This window comes from Glycine soja, chromosome 13 (genome assembly GCF_004193775.1).
Source record: "Glycine soja cultivar W05 chromosome 13, ASM419377v2, whole genome shotgun sequence".
Classification (NCBI taxonomy): domain Eukaryota; kingdom Viridiplantae; phylum Streptophyta; class Magnoliopsida; order Fabales; family Fabaceae; genus Glycine; species Glycine soja.
Genome location: NC_041014.1, coordinates 8,926,164 through 8,942,529, shown reverse-complemented (window position 1 = coordinate 8,942,529; position 16,366 = coordinate 8,926,164). Strand labels below are relative to the sequence as shown.

At 32.5% G+C, this 16,366-nt stretch overlaps 1 protein-coding gene across 2 annotated transcripts; it reads right to left on the bottom strand.

Annotated features, from left to right (window-relative positions):
* Positions 1-3,255: 3,255 nt before the first annotated feature.
* LOC114382629 (probable apyrase 6) lies at positions 3,256-13,886 on the bottom strand. 2 transcript variants are annotated; one of them, XM_028342184.1, is made up of 9 exons: positions 13,061-13,878; positions 11,098-11,210; positions 9,974-10,081; positions 7,563-7,617; positions 6,739-6,903; positions 5,873-5,964; positions 4,727-4,923; positions 3,821-4,087; positions 3,256-3,586 (listed from the first exon to the last, which is right to left on the bottom strand). In XM_028342184.1, the coding sequence occupies exons 1-9, from the start codon at positions 13,671-13,673 to the stop codon at positions 3,553-3,555; spliced, it is 1,644 nt and encodes a 547-aa protein (XP_028197985.1). In that variant the 5' UTR covers positions 13,674-13,878; the 3' UTR covers positions 3,256-3,552. The 2 variants fall into 2 exon arrangements, with proteins under 2 accessions (XP_028197985.1, XP_028197986.1); XM_028342185.1 differs by lacking the exon at positions 9,974-10,081 and having other exon boundaries at positions 13,061-13,886.
* Positions 13,887-16,366: the final 2,480 nt, after the last annotated feature.

Sequence of the window (16,366 nt, the reverse complement as noted above, 5' to 3'; positions counted from 1 at the left end):
TTCAAATAAGACAGGCTTGGGGTATAACAAGCAAACCTCATTTTCAAAGAAAAAAAAGTTTATATCCTCAAAAGGGGTGAACCCAAACAAGGTCTCCAAAAAGAGGACCATAGTGTATTCTAAGAGAAATGTAAAGACATGTCATTATTGCATGAAAAGAGGTCATGCATCATATAAATGCTATGTTAGGAGATTTGATGTTCCAAGAGGAAAATGTATCTAGATTTCAAAAGATTTATTTATGAAGATTAACCCCATTAGACCCAACTTAAATTGGGTACCACCTCTCTCTAATTGATTTTGTTTTGTAGGTGTGTCTAAAAGCAAGGGATTCACTATGGTACTTGAATAGTGGTTGTTCTAGGCACATGATGGGTGACAAGTCCAAACTCACTAACTTTGTGTCAAAAGATGGAGGATATGTCACTTTTGGAGACAACAATAAAGGAAAAATAATGGGAGAAGTAAATATTGGAAATCAGTACCAAACTCAATTATGAAGGTTGTCTTCTCTTCATCTCATGGATGAATTCAAATTTGGTTGTACCCCAAGTATGCGTCAAAGAAGCTAAGAAGGCGATGGCCTACTGCCCCATCTACCAGTCTATCTATGGTAGGTAAAGGTTATCATCCTTTGGGAAAGCTTTGTTAAGATCTATGTAATCCATGCACATTTGCCATTTGCCATTAGATTTTTTTACCATGACAACATTTGATAGCCATGACAACAAATTATTGTACTTCTCGGATGAACTTTGCAATGATAAGATTTTTTACTTCTTCTTGGATGGCCCTTCGTCTTTCTTCTCCTACTTATCTCTTCATCTATGCTATCGGCTTAACATTTTGGCATATCGACAACCGATGGCAATGGTAGTTTGGGTTTATGCCAGGCATATCAACTACCGACCATGCGAACAAATCGACATTAGCATCCAAAACTTGGATCACGAGCGATTGTTCAACCTCTTTTAACTGAGTTCCTAGAAAGATTACTTGGCTTTCTTCATGCCTCATCTTAACATTCCTTAGGTGTTGATGGCAGCACTTGAGAAAAAGTTTAGGGACAAATCTAGAAACCTATGAAAAGGGAGGGGGAGCTAATTTTTTTTTCTTCCATTATAATTATTTAAATGTTAACTTTTAATGAGTAATGATTTTTAAAAATATATTTACTATTTTATGCATAAAATTAAAATTATTTTTTATTTTAAATTATAATAACCTTTGTGATCATCATAAAGACAACAAACACAAAACTACTTTTACATAATTTTATTTCAATAATAATAACAAACATAACTAATTCTACATTAATCAACCTTAATCATTATTATAATTATTAAAATAATAACAGATAATTAATTTTACATTAACTAACTTAGAAATATATACTTATATACATAAGAAGTGTCAAGGGAGGGAGGGGGGCTTTGACCCCTTCCTGCCCTGGAGGAGCTAAAACATTTAAAATTATAATGTATAATAATCATTTTGATTATGTTCTTATATGGGTGATTTTAACAACTTAGTACCATTCAAATATTAATTATTCTTGCAGATATAAGGTTGGTCTAGAAGTGAAGTAAAGAGGACAAAGATCACATGTTTATATCAACTAAAACAAACAATACTAACTAATAACATTTGCTTATCAAAGAAATATTAATTGTTTTCTTAATTAATTACTATTTTTAATTATACCTTCATATGATATTGAATTAAAACATTAAAGTTTATTTGTAAATTATTTTTGTGAAAGATCAATAGGATATATTAAGTTTTTTATATAAAAAATAAAATCTTTTGTCGAAAATAAGAATAAAAAAGAACATTTGTACAAGAATGCACAAAAATATTAAAATTTTCTCTGATTTTTTGAACAAAATCAAGAATATAATCGCATTTTTGCCAAAACTTAGTAATTTTTGTAGAAAAAATTGCACGAAAATCACAAATTATAAAAAATAATTTTCATGAAAAAACTCACATGGAAAATCTGCACACAATAAAACTTTGAAGGTTTAAGTTATATGATACTTTCCTATACAAAATGAGATACATAAGTGATACAAGAAATGAGTTTGAAGAATACATAATATAATTCTATTATAAAATATAACTATTTAATGAAATAGTTAGTGTGTGAAAAATATTATTAATGCTTAAAATAGTTAATAATCTAGTAGAAAAAATTAAAAGTATTTAAGAATATTATTAAAAAAATCTCATTAGAAGGAACTAATATGTTAAAAGATGTTTTGACCATTCACTTACTCCATAACAAAACATTCACTTATAATTTTATGAACTATATTCCAAAGAGAACTCTATTTAATATAATATTGATAGCTTGCTTGTAAACTTTCTTCTCTTACATTCCAAAGAAAGTTATCCTCCGTGGGCTGTTGTATATGTCTCGTATCTCAATTACACATTTACATTGTCTAGTTAAGTTTCACGAATTGCATTGAAATATGCTCAAGTTCATCCGTTATTAATAAGTGTATACTAGTGTTATGTTTAAACCTAGAAGCACCTCTGCAGCAGGAAAGAAGAAAGAAAGAGAGAGAGAGAAAGAGCGTGTTCAGATAAATATACAAGTATAAAATTTTAAAAAGTTCGAGGAGAAATGGCCCCTCTCAGTTCCAAAGAAGCTTCGCCACTACCCACAAGGTTCGAATTAAACCTTGCTCAAGAAGATTAAACCCTATTACACTTAAACCAACATGGCAGAGGATTAGACATCATGAATAAAACAAAAAAGTCACCTGTTGAAATAAATGTTGAGATATGAAATTGTTAATTTATTAGAAAAAGTAGTAGCTAAAACAAAAGCAAGTCTCAAGAAAACAAACAAACAAGTCTTAAATAAAATAAGTTCCAAATTATACAACACTGACAAAATTATGAAACTGATAAAGATACTGTCAATCTATTTTAGTCAAGCCATTAAATTGCAATAATCTATATAAATAAATAAAATTTAAAAACAAAAAAAGAAACACGTTTTCTCCATAATCAACAGTTTGTTTATATTATAATGCAATGAATATTGAATATTTTTTGTATATATTTTTTTACTATGGCCCAAAAAAATTTAAAACGAGAAAATGCATCATATAAAATATTTTATACATATTACCCTTTTATTTAATATAATTTAGGGCATGCAAAATTTGATTCTGCAAGTCGTAATTGATAATAATAAAAATAATAAAGTTGAACTATTTTACTGCATAAAATACTAAATCATTTGTTCATCAATTAAAATACAACGTAAAATTGAACCAATAAAAATTCTTACCAAACTACACATTTACAACGGCAGTATTTAAGGCCTCTTGCCTCTGCAGGAAAACATGGCAAGAGCCCCCAAGACAAAGAGAAATTAAAATCAAGAAAATATCAATTTGACAAAATTGTTAAAAAGAAAATAACTATTAGGATACAGTGGGACTTATATACTAGATAAAATTTAATTAACTACCTAATTTACCATAACCATCTAACTACTCATCCCTTTTGATTACAAATATAATGTGCAAGATTTTAAGGCTTCTCTTTCGCCTTCCCTCTCCCACATCTGGAAAAGAAAGCCATATGAAGGAGGAGAAAAAAATTATAATCATGAAACAGCCAAAAATCCTTTTCTGTGTCATAATAGGGGCTGTAATCTGGTAAGTAAATATCAATATTGCTCTGGAGCATAACTTTCTGAGATGTTTAGGATGAACATGAAAAGAACATCAACTTGCATGTGCTTCACAAATGAAGAAAATCGAATCTAACAAATTCTAGGAAGAGGTAACAGTGTCACCTGGGTATACGTGTAACAATATAGCGTCCCTTCTCAAGGTCATATACTGTCTTCAATTGTGGCTTTCTCCATTGCAGTACAAAGAATGCAGCAAGCATGAATAAGAAAAGAAATGCAAATAATGAAAAATATGTGACTGATTCATTCCCAACAATCATCCCTGTATCTAAATGTTCCAATTCAAGGGGTTCTGCCATTGTTTCAGTTATGAAAGATCCAAGTGTCCAATCAACATCACTGTTAATCTTCCGGTTCCCAAATCCAACCCTGCAGATAAGTATTATCTCAATACTTGTCCTTCCATGAAGGGTTGAGGAGGTAAATCAAAAGATCATTGAGTGAAACACAGTGGAAGCAAATTCAATAATGACTTCAAAATATAGCTTTTAATTCATATACTCAACAATCACAAGGCAGAAAGCATTTATGAGGACAGATCACATATTTACAATACACATTAAAGGATCATTATATTTTTTCAATTGAATAGAAGTGGACAGCATGAATTCTTTTCATTTCAATTACAGCAACAAATTATGTACTAGCTACCTGGCATGCACTTATGAAAAGAAAAAAAGAAGGGAAACCCAACTACAAGTTAAAAAATTCCCGAGCTATTTCTCTTTTCTTTTAATATACCAAATAAAATTAGTGAGAGATAAAGAAAGACAATGAAAGTCCAGAGGGTTATAAGATTGATTTGATGGTGAAGGGAGGAGAGGGGAGGTCGTGGGTTCGAATCCTCCCTACTAACAAAAACTAACATCTAACAACTAACATTGGCTGAATTAAAAAACAATACATTAACATCCATATATTTATATATTTTGGGTAATTGAGTTAGTCACATAGACTGTCTATGGTTTCATTTTCGATTCATATAACTTTCTTATAAAGTAATAATACCTTTTCTCTTCCATAGCAATCCCAAGAACATCATGCAATAATGCCAGCATATACGCAGAAGAGAAACAATACTTCAATAAATCCATATAATCAACTTCATTATGCAGATCTTTAAGAGCATCCCAATGATCTTCACAATAATGTCGGCCCTCTGCCTCCAATTGAAACAAAGAAGTCCTAGGAGCCATCCTAAGAATCTGACAGAAATCAAACAAGGCATAAATAAGTCAGATGAGATTAAGCTTTCAGCTTTTTTTCTCCCATTCAATAATGAAAAGGACTGGTGACAAAGCAAAATAAGGATATAGTAAGAAGCTAAGTTTGGTATACACATTAAACAGTACTCAATTATCAAATATTCGATATAAATGCAATATGCATGTCTAGAAACATCACTTACAGAAATCTCATCTAGATTAGAACCTATGAAGCCCCTATACTAAATACGACATGGATATGATGCAATGCAACACATATACAGTGATACGGTTAATTCAATAGTTCAAAATACATTATGGCCTAAATAGATTAACACAAATTTATAAGATAAAGGCATACATTTTACATAGAGGCATGCATATTTGTAAAGAGAAGTTGACCACTTCTCATTAATACATAACCATTAGCCATATTAGTAGATGATGATCATAATAAAAAAGCTTGGTGACATCTTTTCCTTGCCCAAATCAGAATATATTATTTCTTCTATAAATGTGTAACAAAAGAGGTTATTGTGGTTTTTATATTAACAAGACTGAAATCTTAAATAGGTTGAAAATAATTTGTCATGAATTGTGGCATCTGGCAGCAGTAGTGTATTTATTTGTATCTTTTCACTAGATTGAGCAGTCTGTCAGATTAAATATAAATAGTTGACCAAACCTGAAAAAATGATAGTAGAAAGAATACAATCTATAATAATAGTCATAGCCTTTTTTCTATTTGTAATAGATTTAGAAGAAAAGGGGCATGGGCTTTTTTGGTTTGTAATGGCTTTAGAAAAAAAAGGCAACAGAACAGCTAACCAGCCCACTCTACAAACCTTACTTATGAAATAATAATGATAATAATAAACAACTTAACCAGTATTAATAGTAATAGTAGAAAAGATCACAAAAAACCAAATTATTGTCACCGCTTACGAACCTCAGAAGTATACAAGAAGCTTTTTGAAACTTGTTCACCTAATAACTCATAAAAGGAAGAAGTAATTTTACAAGGTGGATGCAGGCATCTATCTGTATAAAGAGAAAACATCATTGGTGAATGTATTTAAAATAAAAATTTACATAAATAAAGAGAATAAGACACCTTCTCATTCCCAGGAGGAAAAAGGATAAAGCAGTGAAAGAAAAATGCCAAATTACAGGCTTTGCAAAGTTGGAGAAATTAAAACACAGCTTACTACAAGAAACCAAAAAGACTGTCTATACTTAAAATGTAAGATAACTACACTTAAAAGTTCAGCAATTTGAGTTGACCATTGACACTACTAAATTACTTGGCACAATAATCATTGCAGTTCTTCCCAAGATCTTTCTTTTCCTTTTCCAAACCCCCCAAATCAAGTCATCAACAGATTTTGAGGACATACCGATGGTTCAACAAAAGATTCTTCAGCACTTTCAGTTTAAAATATCCATCCTCTATTGTCGCAAAAGCATAGTAAGCGTGTAACTATATATGATTATTTGCATTGCCCTTTACACTAAACAGATATTACTCATAAATCATAATACATATGAACATGAATGGGACAGTTTGCTGGACCTATCAAGTGCTAAACCAACCCCAAGACTGGTCCAGAATTAAAAACTATCAACATAAGAAAGAATTATGAGACATTTTACAGGGAAAAATATTAACATCCATCAGACACAAGACAAGGCTAAATTTATTTATGAAGCAGCGGGCCACATTAAAGCACATTGAAAAATATTGAAAGAAAGAGGGAGCATGCATGATCAAATTTATGCTAAAACAGTGAAATATCAAAAGATATATTATGCAACCTTCTGTTCTCTTTAACAATGACACAGCTTTGGACCTGCATGCTGAGAAATTTCCAGCTGGTTGGAAGATTGGGTGTTTTACATCACTTGCATTGGTGATCTGAGGATACTCATACCCTCTAGGAATGCAAGGATTAATTATATTTCTTTTGCTAGATTTTGAAGCTGCAAAATCAATAAACAAAAACTAGCAGTTAATTATTCAAGCATATCAAACTAATCATTCACAAGTGGTATTGTATTTTTCTTTAGAACTTAAGCATACAAAGCAAAAAATTCATTGATCTATTTGAACAATAGTTTTATTCTAATTCTTTTAGTTTTTTCTATATGCACAAATAAATGCCAGCAACCAGCATATCGACTGAATAGCAAACTGAACTAATCATCATCTATAAAAGAAACCATGGAACTCAATAATCAATATTATCACCAAAGGAACAAAGAAAATTACACCAAGAAAGTCAAACAGGTTATATCAAATAAGAATGAGACTGCTGATAAATTAAAAGTGAAAATCCACTTCTGCCCCTCATATAAAGGTGTCGATAATTTGATCCTCCCAAAAAATTTTAGATAAATTTAGTCCTTCAATTATAGAAAGTGGAAGATGGACAATATACTATGGAAGCCATCAAATTAATCTTTGCTACTATTAGAACCAAAACATCATTCCCTATGGCTTCAGACTTTTTGCACAGTAAAATATTCACAATTATTTCCAATCTCATATTTAAAGATGAAAAAACATTTTTTCTCAAGCTAGTGATTACTGCTCAAGAAAAGCATTTATTAGCAAATAAAACCAGTAACTCAATACTTACAAAGCTTCAACTCTCTATATTTCAGTCCCTCCTCTAATGATTTCCATACCACATCCTGCACAAGGATTTTAGATTTTGGTTACAACAGAACATGGCATATCACCAAACATAGGTGACCTAAATTTGATTGAAACAAACAGTTGCGAAACAATAGAAAACACGAACAACAAATCTTTTAGTATTTAAAAAAAAGGTTAGGAAGGTAAACTCCAAAAACAGCTAGTTAGGCCACAGGAAGACACCAATAATGGAGAAATGGCCCAGTACTTAGTTCTGTAAAATTGTTAGTAGATTGACAGCTATTTTTGTTGAGAAAGTTGCTAAATAGTAGTTGTAACTGATTGAGTATTGAGTGGTTTTTTACAAGTAGAGGATAACAAAGCATTGATCCACTACAAGGAAGGAATTCCTTGGATTCCTTATATGTTCAGTTTCAATTCATCCAAAATAATAAAGATTTATTCTTTCATTTCACCTTTCAATTTCAGTTTGAGTTCCTAACACTGCATGACTATGGGTCTGTTAGGATAAACTTCTCTATAAGCACTTCTAGAAGAAAAAATAAGAAAAATGAAATAAGCTTCTCCAGAAGCTAAAATTAGCTTATGCAAAAAGTTAAAAATCATCTTTTAGAGAAGAAAATATGAGAGCTTCAACATATTAGCATATGAAGAAACTCATTTTATTTTCCTTCTTATTTTCTTCTCCCATGAGTGCTTATGAAGAAGTTTATCCAAACAGATCTTGTGTCATGTGTATAATAGATAATGGGTATAATATGCTAGAAAACATTCATACAATTCACAATTCAAATTGAAAGTGAAGGGTTTATGAATCAAGAAAGGCTGCTTGGCATCATGGACAGGCTCCTCGGAATTGTCAAAGATATGATTTGATATGTTTTAATTACAGCAGTTTAGTATGCAATTATTTCCGTTATCACTCATTATTTTGTTTCCTTATTTTGTAAGCCTATTTCATTATAAATAAGAGCACCTCTCTCCGATCAGAAGTGTCTCTCTCTGGCGAACCCAGCACCTCAGTTTGCATCTGTTTGGTTCCAACAGACCATGTTTGGCTTTTTTTCGTGGCTTCCGATAGTTTCGCTTCTATTACCAATTACCAATACGCTGCATGTCCGCCTCTTAGTACTCTTATGTCCGGTGTGACCACACCATCGACTCTATCTCTTTTCAGTGACCTGTTTAAGCTTTTCCAGTGTCCTTTCCAAAGACCGTCATGCTGCCCACGTGCACAGCCAACTCAGCACACTGCCACAGTGACCCCACACAGGGCCCTTTTCCGGCAAGAGAAGTTCATGAACACGATGCATGACGCGTCACACTGAAACCGCCTCCTTCTGCCTCAGGGCATGCTTTATTCACAGCGGAAAAATACCCGTCGCCACTACAGGCATTCGTTGGCTGCTGCTGAGGTTTATTCGGCACAACCACACAACTGGAACCGTCTTTGTTTCTGTTGGGTTTACCACATTGTAACAAGCTTGGTTCATATGACATATATGCTCCAGTTTGAGGGGGAGTGTCAGATATGATTTGATATGTTTTAATTACAACAGTTTCGTATGAGATTATTACTCATTATTTTGTTTCCCTCTTTAGTAAACCTCCTTCATTATAAATAAGAATAATTTGGGTGGTCCGAAGCGATAACACACAGTAAATAATTCTTACAGGAATCATGACACAACATAATTTATGTTGCTTGGTGTCCCAGTTATATACTTCTATTATTACACTGACCTGATTAGGTCCAGTGTGACCAATATGGGGAAGCTGCTTTTTTATTCACTTTCCACATCTGGTTTTGAAGCAATGTTCTAGAATAGCTAAAACACTCAATCTGAGTGTTACAAAGGAGTAAGCTTTTTAATTCCACTTATATATTGATATGTAAAATGATTTATTACACAAATTTTCAGATGTTTTTCATTTTTGGTTGTGAACTTTTCAATACATTATTGATTTCAATTAGTTAATTAATAATTATAAAAAGTCAGCCCCTTGCTCAAGACAGATTCATAATCTCACACCAATGCATATACTTACTTGACTATTCCAAAAAGTACATAAATTGCAAAATTAGCATCTGTAAAGCAAGCAAAAGTTATATAATTTGAAATCATAATATGAATTGTTGAAAACGTTGAAATTTGAAAAACATATTAATGATTTCATAAATTGAAAAAGAGCTAGCAGTGGACACAGACTATGCATATACTTTTATTTTTCCAAAAAGTAGACAAATCATAAACTTAATCTCATTAGCATTAGTAGAAAAGTAAAAGTTATATAATTTGATAGCACATACTAATATGCATTTTCTAACCAAAACAATTAAATTTGAAATACATGTAATTGGTTTCAGACTTCAGAAAAGCTAAAGAGCACCTGACCCAGTTGGGGCCAACTCTGAGTGTAAAGGTTGTACGTAACCCCAGACAATCTTATAGTTCGCAAAGACTGAGCTAAATCTGCATTAAGTTTAGCTGATGTAACCTGCAAATATCAATATACAGTTCAAAACGTATAGGAGATATAAGGTTCACTTGGTGTTGGTGGTGAAAGGAGAAGGGAAGCAGGGAGAGGTCATGGGGGTTTGAATCCCTCCGCTAACAACTAACATTTAACAATAAATAAAAACAGTTCAAAACCTATTCAGAAATTGACCAGATATGTCCATAAAGAATAATTTATTTTTGGATACTGAAAGAAACTTTTGGTATTATAGAATAAATTAAACAATGGGAAGTTGAGCTAAAAGGAGACTAAGATATCTCCAAAACAGAAAAGGCAAAATGCATCATAGAACAAAAATGAAATACAAAATGCAACTGTGGGAATGTGTGATCCTTGATTAATATATAAAGCTCGTGACACCAGGCTACAAAGCTATAAAAACAAGTAACTATGGCTAACAGAGTAACTAAAGCTTCTCACAATACCAGTAACTATGGCTAACAGTAACTATTTACTTTTAAACAAAACAAGCCATATAACCCGGTCAAGAAAACATATGCTAGGAGTAATTTTCTTTACAAATGATTATGAAAAAAGAATTATCCAAATCTCCAGGTTTCCCTCCTGTCCATCAAAAGGAATAAGACAAGGAATTTTATTGGTAAAACAAATATCAAAATAACAATGTCAAAACAACAATTATGTACAGTGATTTATAATCCAATCCCCACACCATCCATAGAAAAAATTAAACACCTTTGACCTAGTAACCGTGATTAAAAGCAAAACTAACAAAAAATATTCTGATCATCGCCACTTGTTCTTGGGCCAGTAAGATTTTTTCATCATGGCCCATCATCAAGATTGCAGAGGAAAAAAAAAAGCAATTAATACCAATGCATCACAAAATGTAAATTACAACAGGTGTGCAAAGAAAGCTCTAGTGATACATGTTCCTATGCAGAAATAAGAATTGATGCATATGTATTTATCTGTATATGAATGAAATTGCCGTATAAAGTAAATGAAATTGTCATCATAGTGAATGAAAAAACCTGCAAAGAAGCCCCACCAAGTTCAACTATTCCAGTTGTTTCTTGAGCCTCTCGTCCCAAGTTTCCAAGAGCATAATTTACAGCAACCCAAGAAGAGATGCCTTGTTCTTCCCCTATATTTAGATTATAAACTTCATCATTGAGATGAATAACTTCATCTCTAACAAAATCAATGGTAAAAAATATAAAATCAGTAAAACTTTCCAAATACTTCATAAGAGACAGTAGTAATAAATCACACTGTTATATAATTTCTAAGATGTGTGCCTAGTGAATTCAGGTGGGTGTTCTACATCTCCTTGTGACTGTTTAGTTATCTAGTTCATAATATCTCTAGTTTACTTTCCAGAGAACTAGAATCCCTTCTCCAACACTAAAAAACCACTTTTATATATGTGCAACACCCAAGCACACAGTAAAGACAACAGCTCCAAACATTAACTACTAAGAATTACAATTGACAACAATGAACAGTCTCACCATAGCTCTAATACATAAACCACCACCTAACCACAGACAAATTCAAATTTACCAAGCAGCAAAGTCTCGTACGTTTCCTGGAACAGGATCCTAATTCCAATAAATCTCGAAAACTTGTGAAAGACAAAAGCTAATCACACAGCTACATTATGAGTAAAACAGCACCATAATTTATTATTTATTCCCTCATTCATAAATAAAGGAGTTTAATATGCAATTTGGTTCATGGAAGTGTCAACTTGTGCTGCTCTAATCCTAAAAGTTTTCATCTATGATCTATACAAATTAATCATTTGAGGGATGAAATTATTTGAAATTAACAACTTGATAGGGTAAACTCGTCAGCAAATTGACACTTCTGGTAACCAATTTGCATAGATGTGCACTTTCAAGGACAGAATTAAATATTAACTTTAACTAAAATCATAAATGAAACAGCTATCTATACAAGAACGTAATTTCATTTCAAGACAACCAGAATCACCAATTCTAGCATAAATTCCAGCAAAAACTAACATTGAATCTGAGTATAATTTAGTCTTTGAAATTAGAAACTTGTGTTCCCTGACATCTACATAAACTAGTCTATTGAGGAAGAAATTGTGTACAAGGTAACAACTTAATAGGGTAAACTTCCTATGAAATTAACACTCTCAAAGATCAATTTGTAGAGACATATATAGTCATGGTTCTAAATTGCTGTCTTCAATCACTACCAGAGCTGCAATGTTGCAGCTTTGAAGGTCTAGATAACCATATCACAACTGCAATTGTAGCTGCATTTGCTCACAAATTTTTCGCAAAATTATTCATTACAACCACAATTTAAAACATGAGTGTGTACTACCACAACAATACAAGTCACCACTTTCAGGAACTAAACTACAAATTATTGCATCTTAAAAATCTTCAATAATAAAATGGAACAAGCATCTAGAAGACTATAATTGCATTGCCCAACACTTCCCTAGAGGCACCACATCTGCAGTCACAACCACGCCAAAACCAAAAACATAACACAAAAAATTGTTAGCACTTCAGAGTTTAATCTCAGTGCATTATTATTAGCATAAAATAAATTTCACAGTCAACCAATCAGAAATGATCCTAAATATGACTTCTAAAGTAGAACATTGTAATTACACTGTGCATTTTACTTAATTTTAAAAAAATTAGTATATAAATTCACCATACATGTGATCGGCTAACATTGTAATTACACTGTGCATTTCACTTAATTTTAAAAAAAAATAATTAGTATATAAATTTTCTCTAATAAGTTGAACCAAACCCCAACTAATCTGAACCACTAGTGTCAGCCTAGTTAGTAATTGGGGATTGAGGTAGTACACATGAGGTCATGGGTTTGAATCCTCCCACTAACAAAAACTAAGAACCAACCTATAACATTTGCCGATTAAAAAAACAAAAAAGGTTCGAACTTCAATGGGAACATTGTACACTAAAAAGAAACACAGCTAACCCGAAATTACTCGTGCCCATTCATCCTTGAACAAGAACCCGGACACCCTCAAAGCCTGTCTGAAACATTCCAGAACCTTCTCCGCTTCCTTGACGCCCAGCCCCTCAACCTCCTCAGTGGCGTCCAGCCGCACCACGGTGTTGCCCCATTCCCTCCTGGGCACCCTCCCCTTGGCAAACTTGATGAGCTCCGCAACGGTGCCGCGGAGGGCGTCAGGGCCGGCGTCGAAGCCGGGGGAGGCGGCGGCGGAGTGAGCGGCGGCGAGGAGGGCACGGGCGGGGCCGAGGAAGTGGAAGACAGAGAGGCGGAGGGCGTGGGGGCCGGCGCGGAGGGCGAGGGCGAAGGAGGCGGGGCGGGAGTCGGCGAATTTTGGGGAGGAGTGGATTTGGAGGGCGGTGGAGAAGAGGTAGAAGAGGAAGGGGGCGGTGAAGAAGAGGAGGGCGAAGAAAAACAAGAGGCATCTGGTGGTGTGGGGTTTGTTGTTGGGATTTGGATTTGGGGAAGAAGAAGAATAGAGAGAGATCATGCGAGGGTGCAGTTGGGTACGGTGGGGTGGAATGTAGGAAGAGGAAGGAGATGAGGGTCTGGGTTGAGGGCTTTTTGGGAAATTCATGGGATGGGTTGGTGGGTGGGTGGATGGTTGTTATACGGGGGGAAATGATGAAATGGGTTGCACTTTGGAATTTGATTGTGCAGTGTGGTGTGGGGAAAGTGCAATGCGAATGGCGTTCCGAAGAGCAGAGAGGGGCGAGAGAAGTTTTGAGCTTGAAGAACAAGTGTTGCTTGATTAATGCTAACATACAACTTTCAGGAGTACATATACATTTTTTTTAATGTTATTTTAAGTTGGAGTAAATTACACAAATGAGAAGTTTGTAACAATTGCATGGGTCTCCTCTCCGTTTTGAAACATAACTTTTCATTATATACCGTGTAGTTGACGGACTTAATAAAATTGTAAAGCGAAATGTTATTTCTTACAAAAAAAAATTCTTGCAAGAAGGCTCACCAATTCTAAAATCAACCAATAAACATGTGAATAATCATTGATAGGAGAGAGAAAATAAGCATTGTTGTCCAATGAAACAACACCAATTAACCTTTCCTTTGTTTTGTACGAAATTTGTTTCTTTGGTTTAAGAAATTTCCAATTTTAAATCCATTTAAATATTTTGGAATTTCCCTTCGTGCCCTTTTCATATTCTCTGACTATTTCTTTCAAAGGCCATTCCATAGTCTGAAATTGAAGTAAGGTTTGCAGCTGTGAAGAAGAGGGATAGATTTTTTTAGTAGATGCTAGTGATCTCGTGGGATGCTACCGTGTTTGGGGTATATAATGATAAATTTTCATTGTACATAAAGAATGAAGATATTTCTAAAATAGCACACAGTGGTCAATGTCTAAGCATTCATGTTATACAATTGTGGATTTTGTAAGTCATTTTATATTATTGTATATTATCAAACTAATTGTTTTAAATTCATGCATAATTTACTTTATCTTAACAACAATAGGCATATAACTGAGATAAGTATGTAAACAAGAAATGCCGATGTGTATGAATTCCTCAAGTCACAGTCCATACAAAAATTTGGGCAATCGGCAATTTGAATCAGAAGATTATATTAAGAAATGGATGCAGAATTCACAAAGAGATGTGTACCTATGAGCCTACTTAAATGAGTAAGTTAAAATGAACAAATGAATTTAAATCATGTATGCTTTAATTTATAATAACTTAATTTTCTCCAATGTAGTACACATTAGCAAATGGTAATTATTTTGCCTAAGAACAATGTTGTCATCTGGTTTTGTTCCTCGCACAATAGGTCCGACAACTTCTTGGAATGAATTATTAACAGATCGGTTGTATTTTAGAATACATTTACTTTATGATTACAATTTGACATGAATATTTTAATTGTACAACACGCATGCATGTTTATCTTAATCAGTGCTTTGAAGGGATTCACCGACAGTCAAGGAAATAAATTCAAGGCTACTGCTAGATGAACTGTAATTAAAGTAAGTCATTTCAACAATGTTTCATGCCTTAAAAATTAAATTTTATTACTCTATACACTAATTTTCAGTTAACTTTGAATTAATATCTAAATATTCTATTCAATTTAGTGTAACAAGCAAAAAGGAAACATTGAGTGTGGGTATTACGTAATGCATTAAATGCCAACAATAGTCCTGGGAGGTTTTAAGGATAACTGAGAAATGATAATTTTTTACTTCAAAACTAATTCAATTTGTTATGATTGTCATTATTTACACTTATATATTAACTTATGTTTTATTATATCAAACAGTATTTTATTGATCAAAGACCATTGAAACCATATAGGATGAAGGCAATTAACATTCACTGGACATGATATTATCTAAAAGTTAAAAATCAAACACCAGGAGTTTAAGTAATTTTAGAATTGTAGGTTACAAATGATTTCATGTGTTGACTTTGGTTACTTCAAATATTTCTTTTAATTCATAGTAAATATTCAATTATATATCATGGAAAAAATTTAAACTGGTTGATAAAAACTATATGGACTGCTCTTTAGTTTACAAGTTAATTTAAGGTGATTAAAAAAACAAATAGGATATTTAAAAAAATTATAAAAATCAACATTGGTTTTTTTAAAAACCAATGTTGTTTCTAAAAATAACATCGATTTCTATAAAAATCGATGTTGTTTTATTCTTGCCAACATCGATTTTCCGAAACAACGATATTAATTCTCAAAAACAACATTAGTTTTTAGCAAAACCGATATTGTCGTTGACTGACAACATCAGTTTTCCTAATAACCGATGTTGGCAAGAATAAAACAACATTGGTTTTCATAAAAAAATGATCTAATTTTTTAGAAACAACATCAAGTTTTATAAAAAAAAAATTAATGTGATTTTCTACATATTTTACGCTTTTTTTGTTATTTTTTTACTATACGACATCAAATTTCATAAAAAGCCGATATTGTGTAGTTTAGTGAACATTGGTTTTAAAAAATCAATGTTAACGTTAAAACTTGTAATGCCAATAATTTCAACATCGGCTATTAACCGATGTTGAAAGTCTTTAATAACCGATGTTAAAAACTTGTTTATTTATTGTGTTAAAAGAAAAGATTTCCAATTATTTAACTTTTCCTATAGAATTAAAAAAAAAACTTACTTTAGGTTAAGATTAAACTCTAAATTTCATAATTAAAAGTTAAACCAACTAACAAAAATTAATAACACTAACCACTGATATTTACAACTTACCTAATCATTTAATTATTATTGTTTGACAA